Genomic DNA, 24,925 nt, shown 5'->3' on the forward strand with positions numbered 1-24,925 from the left:
GATGGCAGGCTGTGTCCCCTCCTCTCTCACTCCCAGCTCCCTGCCTTGTGATGCAGGAAGCCTGCTTCCTCCTCTCCCTGGGATGGCAGGCTGTGTCCCCTCCTCTCCCCCTCCCAGCTCCCTGCCTTGTGACCCAGGAAGCCTGCTTCCTCCTCTCCCTGGGATGGCAGGCTGTGTCCCCTCCTCTCTTACCCCCAGCTCCCTGCCTTGTGGTGCAGGAAGCCTGCTTCCTCCTCTCCCTGGGATGGCAGGCTGTGTCCCCTCCTCTCTCCCCCCCAGCTCCCTGCCTTGTGACCCAGGAAGCCTGCTTCCTCCTCTCCCTGGGATGGCAGGCTGTGTCCCCCTCCTCTCTCACCCCCAGCTCCCTGCCTTGTGACCCAGGAACCCTGCTTCCTCCTCTCCCTGGGATGGCAGGCTGTGTCCCCTCCTCTCTCACTCCCAGCTCCCTGCCTTGTGGTGCAGGAAGCCTGCTTCCTCCTCTCCCTGGGATGGCAGGCTGTGTCCCCTCCTGTCTCACCCCAGCTCCCTGCCTTGTGATGCAGGAAGCCTGCTTCCTCCTCTCCCTGGGATGGCAGGCTGTGTCCCCTCCTCTCTCCCCCCCCCCCCAGCTCCCTGCCTTGTGATGCAGGAAGCCTGCTTCCTCCTCTCCCTGGGATGGCAGGCTGTGTCCCCTCCTCTCTCACCCCCAGCTCCCTGCCTTGTGACCCAGGAACCCTGCTTCCTCCTCTCCCTGGGATGGCAGGCTGTGTCCCCTCCTCTCTCACTCCCAGCTCCCTGCCTTGTGACCCAGGAACCCTGCTTCCTCCTCTCCCTGGGATGGCAGGCTGTGTCCCCTCCTCTCTCACCCCCAGCTCCCTGCCTTGTGACCCAGGAACCCTGCTTCCTCCTCTCCCTGGGATGGCAGGCTGTGTCCCCTCCTCTCTCACCCCCAGCTCCCTGCCTTGTGACCCAGGAAGCCTGCTTCCTCCTCTCCCTGGGATGGCAGGCTGTGTTTGTCCACTCAAGCCTCTCCCCTCGTTTTGCCTGTTGAAGTAAGAGGGCAGGTTGAGAGGAGATGAGACTGAAGTGGACATAGCAGAATGTAATCTGGTCCCTTTGCCAGGGGTGAAGCTGGAGCAGTCACTGCTCTCTTCTTGGTCCCTGCAGACCACCTAAAGAGGAGGAGCTGGGTTTGACTCCCTGAGACCTGGGGCCCTAGCCAATAAACGTGTTTGCCCATGGGGCGTGTTGAAGCTCATTGTTGTGATTCAGGAGAAGACTCTTACTTTTCAGATGGTTTGGCTTTTGTGTCCAGTGAGAAACCATATTAGTGACATCTGATAATATTGGTGAATGTGGGTTTGATATATCTTGGTTTCTTCTTGCAGCATTTCTGGATTGCACGATGACATGGATTGTAATTGCTTTTAACCGTGTGCAGGAGTGGTTGTTTGAATGCTTTGATGTCAGAATTAATTTTTATTTGAATAAGCCCAGCAGAGGCATATAGTCATTGTTTATATATATATATATATATAGAGAGAGAGAGATAAAAATCCTTTATTGATTCACTGTTGTTTGACTCATGCCCAGGGCTTGCCATGCCCCTGATCACAAGGCCTGTCTAGCCTAGAGCTGGTTCTCCAGGTGAGGTCTCACCGGTCACCTTGCTCTGCACCCCTGCATCCCTTGCAGTGTTTTGCTCCCTTGAGATCATCAGACATGATCACCCCAAGATTTCTCTCCTGCTTGGCGCACATCAGTAACTCGCCCTTCAGTTTCGGTCACTGCCAAGCTCTCTTAGAACTTTACGTCAGGGACATCCAACCTGTCGCAGATATTAGAATCCTGTACGTTTCCTACCAACCCTTCCGCTCTATCACTTATAAAAATATTGAACAGAACCGGCTCCAGGGCGATCCATTTACATCCAACCTGTCGCAGATATTAGAATCCTGTACGTTTCCTACCAACCCTTCCGCTCTATCACTTATAAAAATATTGAACAGAACCGGCTCCAGGGCGATCCATTTACATCCAACCTGTCGCAGATATTAGAATCCTGTACGTTTCCTACCAACCCTTCCGCTCTATCACTTATAAAAATATTGAACAGAACCGGCTCCAGGGCGATCCATTTACATCCAACCTGTTGCAGATATTAGAATCCTGTACGTTTCCTACCAACCCTTCCGCTCTATCACTTATAAAAATATTGAACAGAACCGGCTCCAGGGCGATCCATTTACATCCAACCTGTCGCAGATATTAGAATCCTGTACGTTTCCTACCAACCCTTCCGCTCTATCACTTATTAGGTGCTACAACCCAAGAAAGAGATCTAGGTGTCATAGTGGATAACACATTGAAATCGTCGGTTCAGTGTGCTGCGGCAGTCAAAAAAGCAAACAGAATGTTGGGAATTATTAGAAAAGGAATGATGAATAAAACGGAAAATGTCATAATGCCTCTGTATCGCTCCATGGTGAGACCGCACCTTGAATACTGTGTACAATTCTGGTCGCCGCATCTCAAAAAGATATAATTGCGATGGAGAAGGTACAGAGAAGGGCTACCAAAATGATAAGGGGAATGGAACAACTCCCCTATGAGGAAAGACTAAAGAGATTAGGACTTTTCAGCTTGGAGAAGAGACGACTGAGGGGGGATATGATAGAGGTGTTTTAAAATCATGAGAGGTCTAGAACGGGTAGATGTGAATCGGTTATTTACTCTTTCAGATAGTAGAAGGACTAGGGGACACTCCATGAAGTTAGCATGGGGCACATTTAAAACTAATCGGAGAAAGTTCTTTTTTACTCAACGCACAATTAAACTCTGGAATTTGTTGCCAGAGAATGTGGTTCGTGCAGGTAGTATAGCTGTGTTTAAAAAAGGATTGGATAAGTTCTTGGAGGAGAAGTCCATTACCTGCTATTAGGTTCACTTAGAGAATAGCCACTGCCATTAGCAATGGTTACATGGAATAGACTTAGTTTTTGGGTACTTGCCAGGTTCTTATGGCCTGGATTGGCCACTGTTGGAAACAGGATGCTGGGCTTGATGGACCCTTGGTCTGACCCAGTATGGCATTTTCTTATGTTCTTATGTTCTTATAAAAATATTGAACAGAACCGGCTCCAGGGCGATCCATTTACATCCAACCTGTTGCAGATATTAGAATCCTCCATCCCACCACCTGCACAACACCCTCTCTCTTCACCCCCACCCACTCATCACAATCTCCACACACCCCCCCCCCACCTAGTACCTTCTCTTTCTTCCCTCCCCTTTCACCATCCCCCACTGCTCAGTACCCTCTCTCTCCACCCCCACACCTACCCTTTTCCCTCCTCCAGCTGTTTTCAGCCATGGCAGATGTGTTCTGCCAGCAGCCCAGGGCATCCTCCCACAGTCCTTGGTCACTGACAAGAGGAGCTCTGCCAGCAGCCCAGTGGGCCACTGCAAATATTTTTAAAACTCATGAGCCAGCGAGTCTGACCTCCTGACTGCTGATCTCACGATGCACGAGATCGACATTCAAGAAGTGGCAGCCCTTAAGTTTAAAAACGTTTCCCATCACTTCTGTGCCAGTGCTTTCCTTAAAGGTGGGCAGGTGGCACACGAACGTTTCTGGGATTTTGCTGCCCCCCCTGACATTTTGGCACTCTAGGGGCTGCCTAGTTTGCCTAATAGAAGGGCTGGCCCTAGTTTTTAGACTGGACTTGAACATGGTCAGAGAGAGGGCATGACCCACGGAAAGCGTAGAGTCAGTTGGCGATGAGAGCGAGGGAGCAGGTACCTGACACCAGTTGAACAGTGACAGCCTGGGTGCAGCTTAAGTAAATCATTTGTAACAATTTCTCGTAATCTTCCGTTAGAAAAAGCAGGATCAATTGCACCACAGGGGATTAAGGGCCTGAGTTACGGAAGCTTTTCTCCTGTTATCTACTGCAAAAAGCGGAGGGAATGAGGAACTAAGATTCACTTTTGATTTCTCGCAAACCACAACTTTTTTCTTGTGATCTGCCTCGTGCCTGCAGGAGGAAGTCGTGTGCCCCGCAGCAGTAGGGACTGACACTAACACTCAGGGCATTTGAATCTGGATATCATTACCTCCAGGAATTCTACCATTGTGGATCACAACAATGTAAATAAAGTAAGATTACACACAAAGTATCAAAATATAACAAGTAGGGAACAGGGCAAAATGTAACTATCATAACAATACAAGCAATAGCTTAGTGAATAATATAATCATTATCCTAGTTATAACTAATAATTAGAGCGATGGCCAAAAAAGCAAATAGAATGTTAGGAATTGTTTGCAGAGCAATGGAGAATTTTCTGAAATCTCTATCCTGTGTATGCAGGCAAGCGTGCATGTTTGTGTGTGTGTGTGAAGTTTGCACTGCTGCCGCCTGTGCTATGCCTCTGTATTGATCCATGAAACCAGCAAGTACCAGGCATAGAACAAATTTAAGAAAGTATTTTTACAGTCAGTGCATAATTAAACTGTGGAATTTTTGGCTTGAAAAAATGGTCTCGGATTAATGAATGATTTAAACAATTTTAATAGGAAGACTTGGGTGTTACCATCTCTTCCTTCTGAGAGTGAACACCAAGAAATGGAATTTACTATTAGCATCTGGCAAGTACTTGCTGTTGACCCAGATTGGATACTCTGGGAAACAGTAGCCAGAGGATGTAGTGAAAGCTATTAGTGTAGCTGGATATAAAAAAAAGGTTTAGATAAGGTTTGGAGGAAAAGTCTATAAACCATTATTAAGTGAACTTGGGGAAATCCATAGCTTATCCATGCATGGAATCTATCAACCTTTTGGGATCCTGCTAGGTATTTGTGACTTAGATTAGCCACTTTTGGAAACAGGATGCTGGGCTCGATGGACCTTGGTCTGACCCAGCCTGGCCCTTCTTATGTTCTTATGTACAGGATGCTGGGCTCGATGGACCTTGGTCTGACCCAGCCTGGCCCTTCTTATGTTCTTATGTACAGGATGCAGGGCTCGATGGACCTTGGTCTGACCCAGCCTGGCCCTTCTTATGTTCTTATGTACAGGATGCAGGGCTCGATGGACCTTGGTCTGACCCAGCCTGGCACTTCTTATGTTCTTATGTACAGGATGCAGGGCTCGATGGACCTTGGTCTGACCCAGCCTGGCACTTCTTATGTTCTTATGTACAGGATGCTGGGCTCGATGGACCTTGGTCTGACCCAGCCTGGCACTTCTTATGTTCTTATGTACAGGATGCAGGGCTCGATGGACCTTGGTCTGACCCAGCCTGGCACTACTTATGTTCTTATGTACAGGATGCTGGGCTCGATGGACCTTGGTCTGGCCCTTCTTATGTACAGGACGCTGGGCTCGATGGACCTTGCTCTGACCCAGCCTGGCACTTCTTATGTTCTTATGGACAGGATGCTGGGCTCGATGGACCTTGCTCTGACCCAGCCTGGCACTTCTTATTTATTTATATTATTTTAAATTTTTATATACCGGAATTCCTGTATGCAATACAAATCAGTCCGGTTTACAAGTAACGAAAGAGGTTGCCCTGGTCTGGGAAGTTAGACCTGGGTTTTTTTTACATAGAACATGGAACAATAACAATAAACCATAAACTTCTTATGTTCTTATGTACAGGATGCTGGGCTCGATGGACCTTGGTCTGACCCAGCCTGGCTGTTCTTATGTACAGGATGCAGGGCTCGATGGACCTCGGTCTGACCCAGCCTGGCACTTCTTATGTTCTTATGTACAGGACACCGGGCTCGATGGACCCTGGTCTGACCCAGCCTGGCACTGCTTATGTTCTTATGTACGGGATGCAGGGCTCGATGGACCTTGGTCTGACCCAGCCTGGCACTTCTTATGTTCTTATGTACGGGATGCTGGGCTCGATGGACCTTGGTCTGACCCAGCCTGGCACTTCTTATGTTCTTATGTACAGGATGCAGGGCTCGATGGACCTTGGTCTGACCCAGCCTGGCACTGCTTATGTTCTTATGTACAGGATGCTGGGCTCGATGGTCCTTGGTCTGACCCAGCCTGGCCCTTCTTATGTTCTTATGTACAGGATGCTGGGCTCGATGGACCTTGGTCTGACCCAGCCTGGCACTTCTTATGTTCTTATGTACAGGATGCTGGGCTCGATGGACCTTGGTCTGACCCAGCCTGGCCCTTCTTATGTTCTTACGTACTCAGGGCTCTACCACAGAAATAAGTGCAGCACAGGCAGGAGCACTGCAAGCTTCACACACACACAGGCACACACACACACTTGCGCATGCCAATCCCAGCACAAAGGAGGGTGGTTGCAATGGAAAATTCATGATTTTTCTTTATTTTTGTGCTTTACCTTCCTCCTACAATTTGTTTAGTATTTGCCTAAAATGCTCTTGAAGTTTGAGCCAGAAGGGAGGAGAAAGTGGCGAGAGGCTTGGGCTGGGGCGTGATTGGCTGGGCGCCTGCAGGCTCCGCCTCCCTCTGGTGCATAAAGAGAGGAGAAGGCCGGCTGATGGTGATCCCCCTACCCGAGCAGCACGTGCGCAGAGCCATGAGCGCGAGCAGCAGCAGGAGGCACCCCCTGGAGGCGCGAGGCGTGGCAGTGCTGCAGCAGCAGGAGCGCAGGCAGAAGGTGGGAGCAGCGCTCAGCTCGGCTCACAGTCCCACGCTGCTTGGCTGAATGCTTTCTTCTGCTTTGCCTTTCCAAAACGGAGGGCTCGGGTTCAGCCTCCTGCAGTCGGGGGAGTTATTTCTGGATGGTGCTGTGTAGAGCATGGTTTTCTTTCTCTCCCTTATTGTTTTATGCTATTTTCGGATTTATATTAGTATTCATGGCTTAATGTATTTTATTGCTCATGATTTGCCATTGTACTCCATATTGTTAACCGCTTAGATTATTTTTGTTTTGTTTTAGAAGGTTTAGCAAACCGATTAAACTACACTAAACTAACATAGTAAGGATAGCAGATAAAGGTCCATCCAGTCTGCCCAGCAAGCAATGTGTGCTCTCACATGCACACATTTTAGAGGGAACATATGACTGGTGCTCCTGCAGCTCCGTCACCCCAGAGCCCTCCTGGAAGCAGACAATTAAATCATTTCAGTGTCTGGCATTGATTAAATGTAAGATTTGCACAAAACAAACCCCAGAGCTGGGCAGAAATGGGCCACAGATGAGGCTGCTGCAGCTCAGCCTGCTTTTTGATGGCTTTAGAAATACCTTTTTCTGCTGAAATCTTTCTTCTTACAGATGGTTATAAGTGTAAAGAGACAGCAGGGAATAAGTTTCGCCAGTAACGTTAGAGATGAAGCATTAGTTTAAATTATGAATTATAGACGCTCTCGCTCCGATATCAACGCAATTACGCTGGTCATGGCATGACCATCATACTAAGCATCATCGTATTTGCTTGTGCTTTAAGACTCAGCCTTACTCTTAATCATAGGTCATTAGATGGAAAGCCCAGCAGTAATCCTTTTTTTAAAGTCTTTTTTATATGCTATTGAAACTTCAAATCATAAAATACTTAGCTTAGCTAATTCTGTGTCAATCCTCCGATTGATTCGTGATGGTCGATCATCTCCAAATTCTAACTGTGTAGTCCCGACAAACTGGTCACCCGACACGGGGCCGTGTTTCGGACTGCTAGTCCTTTTTCAAGGGTGATATTCATAGATATTTCAAAAATGGCGGTCCAGCGTTTTGATTCAGAATAATGATTTGAATCGAAACCTATGATTAAGAGTAAGGCTGAGTCTTAAAGCACAAGCAAATACGATGATGCCTAGTATGATGGTCATGCCATGACCAGCGTAATTGCGCTGATATTGGAGTGAGAGCGTCTATAATTCATAATATACGGATGAGTGTTGGTATAGTAGTATAATCTGTTTACATTAACCAATGGATCCAATCACATGAAAGTTTAGTTCACCATCTGATTATATTAGTAGTTGGCATTAGTTTAAATGCCTTGGCCACTGAGTAGATGCTGGTAAACTGCATGAACCATGGACCAGGACTCCAGAAACCTTCAAACCAAAGTCTTACTAGATCTTTCCCCACTTTCACGTGGTAGTGCATGAAGAGAGTGCTGATGTTCCTGAAATGTGCTCCATGTTGGGGCACTTTGCCAGCACATGCCCGGTGGCATGGCTGATTGAAATGTTTCATAAAAGCACTCTGCACCTCTGATTATATGTAGGGGTTTATAACCTCAGTCAGACTCGCGATTCTGTTCACTGGTCCTCATAGGCTTCATTCACTTTTCCTAAACCGTTTGTTTTTCTGTTTTATACATGATCTGCTGTGATCTTTATTCTGTGATCTAAATCATGTGGGGTTATAGGACACAGTGCTGGGGGTGTCAGGGGATCTTTATCCTGTGATGTATTGATGTGGGGTTACAGTGCTGGGGGTGTCAGGGGATCTTTATCCCGTGATGTATTGATGTGGGGTTACAGGATACAGTGCTGGGGGTGTCAGGGGATCTTTATCCCGTGATGTATTGATGTGGGGTTACAGGACACAGTGCTGGGGGTGTCAGGGGATCTTTATCCCGTGATGTATTGATCTGGGGTTACAGGATACAGTGCTGGGGGTATCAGGGGATCTTTATCCCGTGATGTATTGATGTGGGGTTACAGGGCTGGGGGTGTCGGGATCTTTATCCCGTGATGTATTGATGTGGGGTTACAGGATACAGTGCTGGGGGTGTCAGGGGGTCTTTATCCCGTGATGTATTGATGTGGGGTTACAGGACACAGTGCTGGGGGTGTCAGGGGATCTTTATCCCGTGATGTATTGATGTGGGGTTACAGGGCTGGGGGTGTCAGGGGATCTTTATCCCGTGATGTATTGATGTGGGGTTACAGGACACAGGGCTGGGGGTATTAGGGGATCCGTGTCTCATGATCTGCATGATGTGGGGTTACAGGACACAGGGCTGGGGGTATTTAGGGGATCCGTGTCTCATGATCTGCATGATGTGGGGTTACAGGACACAGGGCTGGGGGTATTAGGGGATCCGTGTCTCATGATCTGCAGGATGTGGGGTTACAGGATAGGGACACAGTCCTGGGGGTGTTATAGTTTCTCGCTTTCTTCTGCAGACGTACATGCTCTCTGTGCTGTGGTCGGATCACAACAACATTCTCATCTACAGGACCTTCGAGGAGTTTAAGAAACTGGATGTAAGTAGATAGCGGGGCGAGGGAGACGTCCTCGGCTCTGGGTGTGTGTCCCTTCCCTCACTCTTTCTCTGCTTCTTGTTCCAGAGAGACCTGCGGAGGAGATTCCCGCTGGAAGCTGGGTTCCTGAGGAAGTCGGAACGGATTATCCCCAAGCTGAAAGGTGAGAGATTGAATAGCACTGGAATCCATGTGCCAGCTGATCTAGTCTTGCACAGTAGTTTATTATCAGTAGTTTCTGCCTTAGTGAGCTGAATGGCTGCTGCTCCATTTTTGGCTTTGGATGAATAGAATAGATCTTTCTGAATATCTGTGGGTGGAGATTTGTGTACGTGGTTCCCCCTCCCTAGCATAGACCTAGTTGCTCCAAATTTTGTGCAGGATTAAATACCTCGGATGGGGAATGTATTGACTTTTGGAAGTTGGTGACTGATTTGCAGGGGTCACAGAGCAGGGCAAAGTTGACACATTTGCCACAGGAAATGCGTGGGAGCTGAAAGAGGACCTGCCATGCTGGGCTTCCCTGTCCCGTACACTTAATTTCTCCTGCTCATCCAGTCCCAACATTAGAAATGTGAGCACCCTGACGCTGTGCTGTGCTGGTCCTGCTCATCCAGTCCCAACATTAGAAATGTGAGCACCCGGACGCTGTGCTGTGCTGGTCCTGCTCATCCAGTCCCAACATTAGAAATGTGAGCACCCGGACGCTGTGCTGTGCTGGTCCTGCTCATCCAGTCCCAACATTAGAAATGTGAGCACCCGGACGCTGTGCTGTGCTGGTCCTGCTCATCCAGTCCCAACATTAGAAATGTGAGCACCCTGACGCTGTGCTGTGCTGGTCCTGCTCATCCAGTCCCAACATTAGAAATGTGAGCACCCGGACGCTGTGCTGTGCTGGTCCTGCTCATCCAGTCCCAACATTAGAAATGTGAGCACCCTGACGCTGTGCTGTGCTGGTCCTGCTCATCCAGTCCCAACATTAGAAATGTGAGCACCCTGACGCTGTGCTGTGCTGGTCCTGCTCATCCAGTCCCAACATTAGAAATGTGAGCACCCGGACGCTGTGCTGTGCTGGTCCTGCTCATCCAGTCCCAACATTAGAAATGTGAGCGCCCTGACGCTGTGCTGGTCCTGCTCATCCAGTCCCAACATTAGAAATGTGAGCACCCGGACGCTGTGCTGTGCTGGTCCTGCTCATCCAGTCCCAACATTAGAAATGTAAGCACCCGGACGCTGTGCTGTGCTGGTCCTGCTCATCCAGTCCCAACATTAGAAATGTGAGCGCCCTGACGCTGTGCTGTGCTGGTCCTGCTCATCCAGTCCCAACATTAGAAATGTGAGCACCCGGTCGCTGTGCTGTGCTGGTCCTGCTCATCCAGTCCCAACATTAGAAATGTGAGCACCCGGACGCTGTGCTGTGCTGGTCCTGCTCATCCAGTCCCAACATTAGAAATGTGAGCACCCGGACGCTGTGCTGTGCTGTGCTGGTCCTGCTCATCCAGTCCCAACATTAGAAATGTGAGCACCCGGACGCTGTGCTGTGCTGGTCCTGCTCATCCAGTCCCAACATTAGAAATGTGAGCACCCGGACGCTGTGCTGTGCTGGTCCTGCTCATCCAGTCCCAACATTAGAAATGTGAGCACCCGGACGCTGTGCTGTGCTGTGCTGGTCCTGCTCATCCAGTCCCAACATTAGAAATGTGAGCACCCTGACGCTGTGCTGTGCTGGTCCTGCTCATCCAGTCCCAACATTAGAAATGTGAGCACCCTGACGCTGTGCTGTGCTGGTCCTGCTCATCCAGTCCCAACATTAGAAATGTGAGCACCCGGACGCTGTGCTGTGCTGGTCCTGCTCATCCAGTCCCAACATTAGAAATGTGAGCACCCTGACGCTGTGCTGTGCTGGTCCTGCTCATCCAGTCCCAACATTAGAAATGTGAGCACCCTGACGCTGTGCTGTGCTGGTCCTGCTCATCCAGTCCCAACATTAGAAATGTGAGCACCCGGACGCTGTGCTGGTCCTCTCAGGGTCCTCTGTGAAGTGGTTGAGAGAAGGAGAGCTTGAAAAGCAGTGGATGTGACTGTGAGAAAGATGCAATCAATGTATTCTACAAAAGTAAATATAAGCAAAAAAAACCCCCCACCCATAGCAAGTCATGAAAGGGGATCTTGGCATCAGACCAGGAAAAGAAATGGAGGCAAGACCCAGGGAGTTAGTGCAGCGGCTTCCATCTCTTTTCCATGTCAACAATGTGCAATAACATTCAGGCTGGCCAGATGCAGGTCCTGAAATGGAGAAAGGACTCACTCTGCTTACCCCAGTTATTAGCAAGAAACATTGGGATCTCAAGGGCTGGACGGCTGCCGGCGCTGACGTATTGCACCTGACTTCATCCTCCGCTTTCATTCCCAGATGCTCCTGTGTTCCTCAGGCACAGGAAGTCCACCCACCAACTGCTGGAGCGACTGCAGCTGCTGGAGACCTACTCCCAGGAGCTGCTCTGCACCGACCCCAAGATCTCACAGGCTCAAGAAGTGACCCAGTTCTTCACCCCCCAGACGCGGGATCTCGACCCTTCCTTCCCACAAGACAGGTCCGTATGCAAGAGATCAGAGTCTGCGTCTTCTGCTGAGGAGTCACAGACCTTTCCATGTCTAAGTCCAGTGTAACGTGGAAATGGGAGTGAAATCGTTAACGTTCTTAATGTATGGCTCGCTTACCATCAAGATCAGATTTATAATAATAGACTGACCCCTCTCGGACAGAGAAAGCTCTGGCATTGGGACCCCCTGAGACAGAGAAACATCTGGCGCTGGGACTGATGTTTTCTAGATTTGTTCCGTGTTTTAGTAGAACTGTAGCTGGAATATTGCTGATCCCGAATAATAAGTCTGGATCTATTTTATGCGAAAGCCCAGTGTGTAAGCAGCCACCTGCCGTGTTGTTGTGAAGCTCACAGTGTAACAGATATACACGCATCTTTCTTCCAGTATTGTGATCATGCCTTCTGAGGCTGGGGAGGGGAAGAGGGCATCTCTCACCCCGGAGTCCCACACCCCAGTGACCCAGCCCATCGTGTCCCAGAGGTACGTCTGCATGGGAGCCTACGAGACAAAAGACACCAAGAACAGGCCCTTCAGAGTGAAGCAGGACGAGCGCCTGGAGGTCCTCATCAGGGACGCAACAGGTAGAGGCTTTACCATTCAATTCATTCCTTTTCCTTAGGACATAAGTGGATGCGTCCAGGTTATCAGGATCCTGCTGAATCTGCCCTCCAGTTCCAAACAAAGCATGCAGTGCAATGGGGCAGAGTTAAGACCAGCCCAGCCTGCACCTCATGACCCTGAGAGCAGTGGAAAACTGCATCAGGCGTTCACAAATGTTACTGGGGGAACCTTTATAGACTGACCATAGTTAAATTCAGCAAGCATGGGGGAGGCCTGACCTTTTGGCTGGTGAGTTTGCTGGTTTCGGTAGCTGTGTAGATTGTTGGGAAATTTGATGCTAAGACATGGTACGGGTTTTGTAAGCCACCAGCGCAGGTACCTTAGCAGATTCTGGACATGCGGAGAGCAGGGGCAGGAAGAATTAAAGGAGCTGGTGTTGGGTTCATCTACTGAATGCTGAGGAATCACAGCTGGGCAGACTGGATGGTCATTTACGTTGTTTCCATGTTCCTGTGAACCCCACTGTTCAAGAGCAAAAGAGATTTTGTTCAAATAGTGGTGTGGTTGCCTTTTTATTTCTTCACAATACAGTTTAGAAAATTCATGCTTTGAAGTTAATAACAGGTGAGTTGCAGAGCTTAAACATTGAGGAGCTCCTTCCTGTTTGCTGTAATCGCCTCTCACTTCTAGGGACTTTCCCTGCCCTGGAGAGGTGAACCCAGCTCCTCCCTGCACCAGAATGTAAAAGCCGAGGCCCGAGGTGTTACTAAATACCTTTTAATGAGCGCCCGCATACCTGGGATTCTCCTCTAACCTTCTGGAATATTCCATGTTGCAGGCTGGTGGCTGGTGGAGAACTGGGATGGGCAGCTGGCTTGGTTTCCAGCTCCCTATCTGATGCAAGATAACGTGAAGGAGGAGGACAGAGCTGAGGACCCAGCAGATGGTAGGTCTCAACCAGCGCTTCCTCTCATTTCTGAAAGGCTTCCTGGGCAAAAATGTTCTTTTGGGCATTTTGTTTTTTTAAATAAAGCTGAGTTGAATGTGTGCACTCCGAGCCAGTGTAATGGAAATAATATCCGGATTTCTTGCCCCCGGCTTAGAGGGAACAGTGATGGGAACCCAGCAGCTTATGTCATAGCTTTCTGTTTGGGTTTCTTGTTTTGGATGAATTCTTTCCGTTTGTCTGTCGCTCAGTGTACATTTAAGTTCATTTTGGATGGGAAATGGTGGCAGACGACAGCACATCCCTTTAGATTTTATAGTTTATGCTGATCCTGTGCTACTGCTTCCCATCTCTCTAGGAGCGCTGTACTGTGTGGTGAGAGGTTACGAGGCGAGGAATTCGGACGAGGTGTCCGTGACTGTCGGAGTCATTCTTGAAGCCCTGGAGAAATCCGACACCGGGTGGTGGCTGGTCTGGTGAGTAGATGCCTCTGTACCCTGCGTCCTGATGCCCTTTTACTATTCACAATGGGCCTCCTGTCGTGCTCTATATCCCAGAATCCGATTCATCCATGCCAGCTCCCAGAGCTGTCAATGGCCTCAGGAGACCCTGGTCCCTCACACTGCATCTGAGCTAAGCACAGCTCTAGGGAGAATGCCTCTGCTTTATACTTTTTGTCTTTTTCTTTTGCTCAGTTACAATGGGAAAGCCGGCTACATCCCCTCTATGTACCTCAGGCCATACAGAAACCCGTATGAGAAATTCCAGGTTATGGTAAGCAGAGGGAGATACGGGTCAACCCCCAACCTGCAGAAGGCCACCAGCAGCTTCGAGGTGAACATGCTGTCCCAGCGGAGGAAATCGGAAGGTGATCCACCTCAGAGGAGCGGAGGACCCAGCTTGGAGAGAATGAGGCTGACATCCCTGAGTAGGCATGAGCTCAGGTCACCGCTGCCTTTGGAGCTGCAGAGTTTGTCGGTGACAGCTGAGAACATGGATATGGGCTGCTCGCATTCTCCCCTGAGGAGGACGGATGGGAATTTGACCTCTGTCGGCCTCGGTCACATTCATAAACATGAGGAAGGGGACCTCGAGCCACTCTCAGATTCTGGAATTTCTGGCTTTGATGAAGCTTCTTCGATGAGCGGTTCTGATCTATCGCTTAGCTCTTCAGATTCGGACTCTAACCCAACCCCACCCAAGATCCCTCCAAGGCCAAAAGCCCATGAAATCCTTCAAACGTGCAGCACTGTAACAAAGCGAGCGGTGCAGAGAGCCCTAGCAGAGCCAGGCCTGCTCGCTCCCCCCGTGCTCAGGCAGCCAGGGACAGTCTAGGAGGAGCCTCACCAGTGGCCCTCACTGCTGCCAGCCGTGCACAGGTAGAGCTGGGCATCTGCCTGGCCCCATTTTCCCCTTCTGCATCCTTCAACTCTTGGTAAATATTTGCGATAGATAAGAAAGAAGCACTCTAGGGACCTCTGGCAGAAATATTATCGTTATTTAAGCTGGACTTCTGCTGTCCACTGGTGATTTTTATCTTTGCAGGGGAACACATCTCACAGAGAAATCCCTTGGAGAACCTCGGGCTTTTTACAGTTCCAGAAAACAGCTTGACTCACCCCTGGATGAGAAGCCTGTCCTAAGAGCAGGGCATATTTACTCTGCAGCAGCTGGAAGAATTCCCCTGATGATGAGGGCTTTCCAGCATTTTCTTACGCAGAGACCGCGTCAGTCAATAAGTGAATGATGCTGGTGGCTGGGCTTGGATCATCTTCAGCCTTTCCATGAACGGCAGCCTCCAGGTTGGATAGATGTTTGGGCAGAGTTACCTGGATTTGTCTCTACTGCATTTACTTTCTGCTCCCGTGCTCAGAAATAAAGGTTAACAAGTAAGAACAAACACAAATCTGTCCAAGGCGATTCCTTTCTATTGGACTAACTCAATGTAGTTCTTGACAAGTTTTGGGACGCGAAGCTCCCTTCAGGTTTTTATTTGAGTGGACTCACACGTCAGCCCCTCGACTTGATCCGACCTGGATCTATTCTGGTGACTGTTGGATGCCGTGAACTGTAAATGTTTAGCTACGTCCTGTGTGCGGTTTGATTCACTGTTCTGGGTGCCTGGGAAAAGACCTTGATGAACCAGGCCCTTAATTAGCACATGGTTAATGGCTGCTTGGATTATTTCCTGCTGGCATAAAGAATGGTATTAGGGGTTTTCCTTTCATTTATCTCTGTGCTTTTCATATTTATAGTGTGCTTGGAATATTAAATGTTTGTGTTGCTCTAGCAGTTTATTTTACGTGTTGATTATTATTGTATGTTGTAATCTGCTGAGATTGATGGATCAGCGAATATCAATTGTTTAAATAAATAAAGGTTTTTATACAGTTTACCCACAAGTCTCCTGGCATCTGCTTTTCTTTTTTTACAGAATTGATGCTCTCTTAATTAAACACGTTCTACGCAACCAACAAATCCTCTGAGATTTTTTTTAAATCCATCTGAGCCCTGCCAAAATGCCTCCTCTGGAAGTCACGGCAGCCCTCAGGCGCCGGGTAAAACGTGCTCACTTGCCACCATGCTGTTTGTTTACCTCCTCACTCTGTGGCTGCCGGAGTAGTAATGGAAGCAGGGAAGCCAGGGTTCAGTTCCCACTCAGGGACTGCTAAAGGCAAGTTCCTCTCCCTCTAGAACAAATAAATGCAGGAATAACCTTTTAAGGGAGGCAATATCCTTGTATAGGTCCCTGGTGAGACCTCACTTGGAATTCTGGAGACCGCACCATCAAAAGGACATAAAGAGGACTGAGTTGGTCCAGATCGTGGCTACTAAAATGGTCACTGGTCTTCCTTCTGAAACTTATGGGGATAGACGTAATGATCTAAACATGTACAGCCTAGAGGATAGGGGAGATAGGATAGAGACATTCAGATATCTCAGAGGTTTCCATGCACAGGAGGGTGAGCCTCTTTCAATGGAAAGGAGGTTCTAGAATGAGGGGTCATGAGATGGAGACTCAGGAGTAATCTTAGGAAATATTTCTATGTTACAGAGGGGGTGGCGGATGTGTGGAACGGCCTCTCAGTGGAAGTGGTGGAGACAAGGACAGGATCTGAATTCCAGAAAGCCTGGGACATGCACAGGGGATCTCTAAGGAGGTGACAGATGGGCAGACGGGATGGGCCGTAGGATCTTTATCTGCCATCATGTTTCTAGGTTCCCATTTACAGAAAAGAAGCTACAATGCCAATTCATTTACAAGAAATAACATAATTATGCACTTCCAACATGTGACAGACCGAAGCTTCTCAGAGTTCTCCTGCTTTACCTTTACCTAGGCTCCTCCCAGCAAATCCAGATGCTGCTGTTCTGCTTGTCATCAAAATATTGCTGTCTCACTCCAACATCGTAAAATAGCAGTGCTGGTCAGATATCATTAGTAATTTGCTTAAGTTAAATCCAGTAAATAAAAAATATGTGTCTCATTGTAGCTCAAGGTCAGTTACATTCAGGTACAGAAGCATTGCCAGTTAACATCACTACTCTTTAATTTTGAATTCCTTATTATCCTGTGTTCATACATTTTTATTGAATTCCCAAGAACTTTTTAAATAAAATCTCCATTTAGTGAACATAACATTTAACACCACACTGTACAACAGTTTATGTGGCAAAGCAGCATCGACACAGAATCTACAATGGGAGTTATTTTGTAACCAGACCTGGTTTCTCCTTCTCTCCCATCAGGCCAGCGTCTGATGTGCTCACACTGATACACTTACTGCATTGCTAGCCATAGTTGTTTCAGAACTGCAAGCAAATTATATATGGGCGCTGAAGCTTTTGAAATGCGTATCTTGGGCTGGGTTTTGTCTTTAAATTTCTATGCAATGGATCCCATATAAGATAAGTCTTCCTATACTTATGCGTTATTGACAAATGCCCATTTTTTTATTTGCAGTGGCAAACAACTTAATTTAAAAAAATGTTGTTTATGAGTTGGAGACCAATGATTACAGCGACAGAGTGACTGTTAAGCTATACTGTTCTGCTGTTTTCTGAGTATATAAATTGTGGGTTCTTTTTCTCTTGGTTGACACTATTATACTTCCAGTCTTGGGTTTACTTTAAGCATTAATATAGCACAGACAGTATAGCTTAACAGTCACTCTGTCGCTGTAATCATTGGTCTCCAACTCATAAACAACATTGCAGCAGTAGCATGGGATCTTCTTGGTGTTTGGGTACTTGCCAGGTACATGTGACTTGGATTGGCCACTGTTGGAAACAGGATGCTGGGCTTGATGGACCCTTGGTCTGACCCAGTACGGCATGTTCTTATGTTCTTCATCACAGTCCCCATGGAGGTATCACACTGATACAGATAAAGTATGAACACAGCACAGACAGCTGAAGAATGGATCTTCCTCACAGTCCCATGGAGGTGTCACATTGTGCTGTTTTCATGCTTAACATGATTCAAACACCTAAAGAGCATGTCTTCATCACAACCCCCATGCAGGTCTCACACTGATATAGATAAAGCTTGAATACAGCATGAACAGCTGAAAAATGGATCTTCATAAGAGCCTCATGCAGGGGTCACTCTGATATAGGTAAAGCATGAATACAGCACAGACAACTAAAAATGAATCTTCATCAGAGCCTCATGCAAGAGTTACTCTGATTATAGGTAACACATGAAGAGTTGAAACATTTTTACAAAATGTGGGGTGTAGCCGAAACGAAAAGTGCCTATCTATCGACTTCCTCCAACAACTGATGACAGGGCAGGTGAGGCCCCCGGCCCTAGAGGGGAGAAGCTGGGGCTGCAAGGACTGCCCCCACCCACCGACGACTCCTAGGGAGGGTGCAGGGAGAGCTTTTTTCACTCCTTACTGTGGACCTGAAGTGCTAACGTGGTAGGGCCTTAGGCGACCTTGCTGCAATCATGGATCAGATGTGCTTCACTGAACTTATCCTTAGGTTGTATGGAAATCTAAGAAGAATCCCCAGAAAGAAGCTGAGAAGGAATACAAGCAACAGATGTGGTCTGTGCGATAAGTAATAACTCCTCTGCTATCCCGTCTTGCTTAATGTTTACTCTACTTCTGTTAAATGCTCAGTCTCTGACAAAAGAAATCCCTCCGATCAATGAGCTGCTAGACTAGAGGATTTAAATCCAGCAATTGTTTGCTTCTCTGAAACCTGACTTAACGACAAAGATAATGTTCTCTTAAACCAAATTTCTCATCCTAACTATGATGTATTTCATTTCCCTAGAGCAAAATGAAAAGGTGGGGGGTTTACTACTAATAAGTAGTGGAAAAGAACTTAAACTAGTCCCGTTCAAAGTAGAACTTATCCCTCCCTGTGAGGTGGCAATTCTAAAATCTCCTCAGTTGCACATAGGACTGGTCTATTGCCCCCCCAGGTTTACTACAAATGGTTGAATCATTCACTAAGGTGTTTCCATCACCAGACTCTACCGTAATTGTGGGAGACTTTAACCTTCATGTAGATAAAACACCAAGAACTGCAGCCTGTGATATATTTTGAGAGGCAATGGATGCTTTAGGGTGGTCTCAGTTTGTCTCTAACGCTACTCATAAAGCAGGACATATTCTAGACCTAATATTTGCCAATACCAATAACTGTTTAATCAATAATTTTCATTCTATATTGCTCTGGTCTGACCACCAATTAATAAAGGTGGAAATAACCTTCCTCAACCCCCCTCATAAAAGTATAGATAAAAATCAGACTTTTACCTTCAGGAAAAAGATTGATATGGAGGTGCTCTCAGAATCAATAGGAAATAAGCTCTCTGAATTAAATAAGGATAATGATCATAAGAACGTGCCATACTGGGTCAGACCAAGGGTCCATCAAGCCTAGCATCCTGTGTCCAACAGTGGCCAAACCAGGCCACAAGAACCTGGCAAATACCCAAAAACTAAGTCTATTCCATGTTACCGTTGCCAGTAATAGCAGTGGCTATTTTCTAAGTCAGCTCAATTAATAGCAGGTAATGGACTTCTCCTCCAAAAACTTATCCAATCCTTTTTTAAACCCAGCTATACTAACTGCACTAACCACATCCTCTGGCAACAAATTCCAGAGTTTAATTGTGCATTGAGTGAAAAAGAACTTTCTCTGATTAGTCTTAAATGTGCCACATGCTAACGTCATGGAGTGCCCCCTAGTCTGAAAGATTTGATTCCTGGGATCAGATTGTCAGTGACATAGCTGAAAACCTCAGTCCAGTCCAGACAAAAGCCATTAATAAAGAAATCTTCCAAACATAAGAAGCCATGGTACAGTGATAATTTAAGATGCACCAAATAGACCCTCAGGAAATTAGAGAAACCATGGCGGATAAGTTCTTGGAGGAGAAGTCCATTACCTGCTATTAATTGAGTCTTCTGAATCCCTAGGAAAATATAAATCTATCTCATCAAAATAACGCACATTAACTAATGAAGCAAAAAAGGATTACTATGCTAAACAGATTCATGTGAAAATATTTCATTCTAAACTACTCTTTGATGTTGTTGAAAATGTAATTAAGAACCCGTCATCTTCCTGCCTGAGGAATTATAACTTCTCAAATGCTGCCTGCAATGAGTATGCCACATCGTTTTTCATAGGTTGAAAACTCATCCCCCCGTCTGTTCTCTCACAAGTGCCTCTGAAGATTCACATGGCCTGACTAAATGGACTATGTTTGACAAATTTTGAAATTAGCCAAATTATTGCCAAAATTAACCCTGCTATTCACCCACATTTTCCAATGCCAGTCAGTTCTTTGAAACAAGTACACAGTGTTATTACATCAACAATCACAACCTTAATTAATCTCTCTCTCTCAGAAGGAATCGTACCATCTGGATTAAAGCCTATTCTGAAAAATAAAACCGGTAGAATTGACTATCGGGACAACTATAGGCTCAAAAGTACTGGAAAAAGCTGGGTTATCTCAACTTGTGAATCATCTGGAAGACCAAGATATTCTTTTCTCTAATCAATTTGGATTTAGGAAACATCGCTCAACTGAGTCTTTACTCCTGTCCTTAATGGACTCTGTTTTACAAGGAATTGATCCTGATGAATCTTATTTTCTTGTGCAAATTGATTTAACAGCCACCTTTGACACTGTGGACCATACCCTGTTGCCCCATCAACTGAGCAACATTGGGATCAAAGGTAGGTCATTCCTATTAGATAGGAATCACATATCTGATACTTTCAATATTGATACAGATGTCCTTCAAGGTTCAGCCCTCTTGGCAACATTATTCAACATTTATATGCTCCCACTGTTTAATTACTGGCTGATTTAGGCGTTTCTTTCTTCTTGTATGCTGATGACATAAAAGTTTACACCCCGTTATCCAAATCATTTGAAATTACAGTATCAACACTGTCGACCTATATGAAAGCAATGCAACAAGAACTATCTCACCTTAAACTAACAGTAAATCCTAGAAAGACTGCAGTCATTTGGTTAAGGAGAAATAATTCTATAGTTAACCCACCAATTCTAGACAGGTACTTTTCAAATTACTCCCTCAAACCAAGTACGGAATGTAGGTGTCCAGCTGGACGAAAACCTTACCATGAAAAAGCACATCAATAAATGAATTACTACAGGCTATGCCAAGTTACGTATTTTATGTTGGCTGGAACCTTTATTAATCTTTGAAGATTTCCGTACAGTATTGCAAACTCTCTTATTTTCTTGAATATAGACTATTGTAATTCTCTATTACTCAGTCTTCCCGCAAATATCTTGAAACCATTACAACTATTACAAAACGCCTCAGCTAGACTTTTATTAGGAACCAAGAAATTTGATCACATTAGACTGTCACTATTTTGCTGCACTGACTGCCTATACGGTCCCAAATCTATGACAAAGGATTAATGTTAATACTCAAAATCAATCACCCTAGTAACACTGGTATGATTGGAGTGACATTACAACCATACACACCTCATCAAACCCTAAGATCTCAAAATACAGGACTATTGCCTGTTCCCACTATACAGAGTACACATCTGACTCAAGCAAGAGATCTTGTGTTTTCCATAGTGCGCCCAAGGCTTTGGAATTCTCTACCTGATAGAAAGAGATTTAAATATGAGCTAAAACATGCATAATACCTAACTTAAAAACGTCAGAATGTAAAGAGCTACAATAACAAGATAGACGAGAGATATTAATTGAAGCATGAGAAATAAAACCCAATGAGAGAACAGAATCTTATAACAATGTACAGACCCTTATGTGATATTTGATATATTATATTCCTGTATTACTTGCCTTAAGTCTTAGATTTCTAATAAGCAATTTACTATGTATTGGAACAATTCATTTCATTTGAGAGATGTTAATCCTTGCCTATGAATATTACCTATGTAAACCGTCAAGAGGTGTCGATTAATAGCTATGAATGTTACCTCTGTAAACCGTTGTGATCATTACATGGAACGATGGTATATAAAATATCTAAATAAACATTTAAAGAATACCTTGAACTAGGAAAATAAAGTATACTTGAAAGAAATAAAATCTCTTCAATATAAATAAGGTGAGAAAATATTCAGATGCACATTTCCCCCTAGTCAGGAGATAAAGAGGCAATTGCCAGGTTCTTGTGGCCTGGTTTGGCCGCTATTGGAAACAGGATGCTGGGCTCGATGGACCTCGGTCTGACCCAGCATGGCAAGTTCTTATGTTCTTATGTTCACATGTGCAGCAGGCTTCACACTTTTTAAGCATCCCTGGCTCTTCTGCCAGGCTTTTGGGGAGCACTCAGCTCTCCAATTCTATGACTCTTTTGAGTCAAACTGATTCCCAGTCTTCGCAGGTTCTATTTGGTGATTATTCAGGTTTTATAGCCGAGCACTTTTATTTATTCATCGGCAGTTTCGTTCCTAAAGATTCTGATTTTATGGTTTATGTGGATTTTAATCCATGCTTGCCCTTGGTTTTATTGGATGTGATTCTCATATGTGTATGCCTTACTTGTAAATATGATGTTGTTTTACATTGTTTGTAAATTGTTTTTTTAAATCTATTTGATGTAATTTATTGGCTATGTATTGTATTATTCATGTGTAATGAGCTGTAGCACACCTTGAACACTTTCATTGGAAGGTGCTGAATAAACATTGGCTGGAAGTAGCTGACACCAACAAATAAAAAATTAAACCACACAGAGCGATAGCAAACTATGTGAAATAGAGCATTTATTTATAGTTATGGAAACCTAGCTATTCCCCACCATTACATTAGGAGAAATTCTTGCACTTAGATAAGATCTTAAGATGCTAGAAGATGTATCTATTATCAGAATATTCAGCTAAACACCCACAGAGAAATGGCTGACAAAATTGTCAAAGAAAGAGATAGCACCTCCTGGCACCCTGACAGAAACTGTTTCCTCCTACGCTCTCGCCTTGCACAGATCAGAAATAACCAAGCCTTGCCACAGAAGGAACACATTGCTGCAGAAAAAAACCCCTTCAAAGTTCAGGTCCCTTCTGGTTCCTATACAAATGTATCCGTAACCTAGCTCCTGCAATCCCTTCTTCCACAGATGTTTCCAGCTGTGCTAGACCTTCCCCTCGTAGCTCGCTTCTTTGGTGCTAAATAGTACAAGGTCCTAGCATGGCTGCAGCTTTTCCCAGAATTGTAAGCACTCGACAAGTTCCTGAAGGCTCTATACTAGCAGAAACCTCACAATAGGATGGCTGGCCTGGTTTTCCAGAATTCCTCATTTATCATGAATAGGCAAGAAATCCTTTGTCATCAGTAGCCTAGGAACTTATAAAACATGAGCCTGTTGTGAACCTTGGGCAATCCCAGAGTCTCACTATGGCCACGTCTTGGGGCTGGACTTGGTCTGAAGATCAGGGGTAGATGCTTCCAGGTCATCCAAGCATTTAGAAACTGCTACTGTAAATGTAATGTGGTGATGGCCGCTCATAAGCCCACCGAGGCTTGCTGAGGACAAAGGGAGTTTCTTAACATCTCACATCTGAGAGCCCAAGTTGGCCCAGACAGCACTCATCATGTCCTCTGACTGTATCTGACTCCCAAAAGTTGAACCTTGCAGATCCATAGTCCTCCAATTAGACCCAGGGGCTTCTGGTTGTCCTCTCCTTCAGTCATGGCAATTGATGCAGCTCCTGGACAGTGGGTGCTGCGATCGTTAACTTGGCAGTCAGAAGTCATTCTGGGTTAGGAAGTCACTCCTAGTCCAGTATTGGCTTTGGAAGAACCCAACAACAAAACATCCCTCTTACCCTCCTTTTCACCGTAGGAAGAAATGATTTAAGAAGAGGAAAACAATATTCCAGGGGAGGATGGAGCTGAGGGATATGGCAATTACTTGCTTGGTGCCATCTTTTATCTCTCCAACACCTTTCACTATACCCAAAAAGTTGAAAATGTAAGAAAAATATATTAGGATTAAAAAAGGAGACCCAGGAATAAGACAAGACAAGGATGCATAAAAACTAAGAAACAAATCACTTGACACTGAGTAGTCCAACTTTAAGTAGGGCTGTGGCACAGCTAGGAGAAAAAATGGCCAGAGAGGGAGAACTTGATCATAAAAAAAAGTGCACAGCATTTCTTAAAAATAAGGAAGTGCTGGTCCTTGGCTGTCACTGCCATGTGGAGGAGCTGGGGCTGGTGGTTTCTGCTCCCCAGCATGGCTGAGGCTGGCGGTCCTGTGGAGGAAGCATTCTTAATGCTCAGTGGGGACAGCTGGTGACCAGATGCAGGACTATTGCTGTGCTGACAGCTGAGCTGGAAGGCACACGCAGGTAGCTAAACAGACCGATGCAATATCTGCGTGGGAAAGACGGGCGCACGTGATTGAATGCCCACTTTCCTAATGCGAGCCCATCCACCTCTCCAGGGTGCGCCATGCACTAGGCAAATGAGCCACTGTGTTGAAAAGGAGGCGCTAGAGGAAACTGTGCAGCTCTAGTAGCCTCCTTGGTATCAGGTGTCCAAGAGATGTGGCTGTCAGTGCGGGTTAGGAAAATGGACGCTCGTAAATTGATCGTCCATTTTCCTTACCTGACTGCCGGCATGACATTTTTGTTTTTCACGTTGCTGCTTTCTGTGGTTCCTTCAACTTAATATCGCCACCATATTCAGAAAAGCAGTATTTTCTGTTAAACTTTTGGGCTCCCCAAAGGTTAATGCCAGCTCCAGGGCTGGTGTTAATTTTTGAGGGTGAAACTCTGCGCATTGGGGGCCTGATTTTAAAAAGCATTTACTCGAGTAAAAACCAGGTTTACTGGAGTAAATTCACTTTACTTGAGTAAATGGCTTTTGAAAATTGCTACAATAGTAGGTACATTTACGCATGTAACTCCTTTTGAAAATTACCCCCGGGCGCACATTTATTTTTTACATAAGGGGTACCAGCTAATAACCTCATCAACATGGCATTTAGTGCTAGGTGCTGGTTTGGATTAGTGTTTTGGACACGCTCATCTCCTTATTACATAAGGGGTTATGGATGCGTGGCCAACTGCAGCCCTGTGTGCTAGCCTGAGTGCATGGCAGTGCATGTGCTTGATTTTA

The 24,925-nt window shown here is 46.1% G+C and overlaps 1 protein-coding gene across 2 annotated transcripts in view; it reads left to right on the top strand.

The window, feature by feature from the left end:
* The window catches only part of LOC115075899 (NADPH oxidase organizer 1-like), a 60,456-nt gene extending 44,746 nt beyond the window's left edge, over positions 1–15,710 (top strand). Inside the window, exons 1-8 of one of the 2 annotated variants that reach the window (XM_029576818.1) lie at positions 6,524–6,639; positions 9,120–9,200; positions 9,285–9,360; positions 11,611–11,791; positions 12,189–12,385; positions 13,204–13,311; positions 13,670–13,787; positions 14,007–15,710. In XM_029576818.1, the coding sequence (XP_029432678.1) occupies positions 6,559–6,639; positions 9,120–9,200; positions 9,285–9,360; positions 11,611–11,791; positions 12,189–12,385; positions 13,204–13,311; positions 13,670–13,787; positions 14,007–14,646 (1,482 nt within the window). In that variant the 5' untranslated portion in view covers positions 6,524–6,558 and the 3' untranslated portion in view covers positions 14,647–15,710. Of the gene's footprint in view, positions 1–6,523; positions 6,640–9,119; positions 9,201–9,284; positions 9,361–11,610; positions 11,792–12,188; positions 12,386–13,203; positions 13,312–13,669; positions 13,788–14,006 lie in introns of those variants that run through there. The other variant, XM_029576819.1, reaches the window with a different exon arrangement.
* The last annotated feature ends 9,215 nt before the right edge of the window (positions 15,711–24,925 follow it).

Source organism: Rhinatrema bivittatum, chromosome 14 (genome assembly GCF_901001135.1).
Source record: "Rhinatrema bivittatum chromosome 14, aRhiBiv1.1, whole genome shotgun sequence".
Taxonomy (NCBI): Eukaryota; Metazoa; Chordata; class Amphibia; order Gymnophiona; family Rhinatrematidae; genus Rhinatrema; species Rhinatrema bivittatum.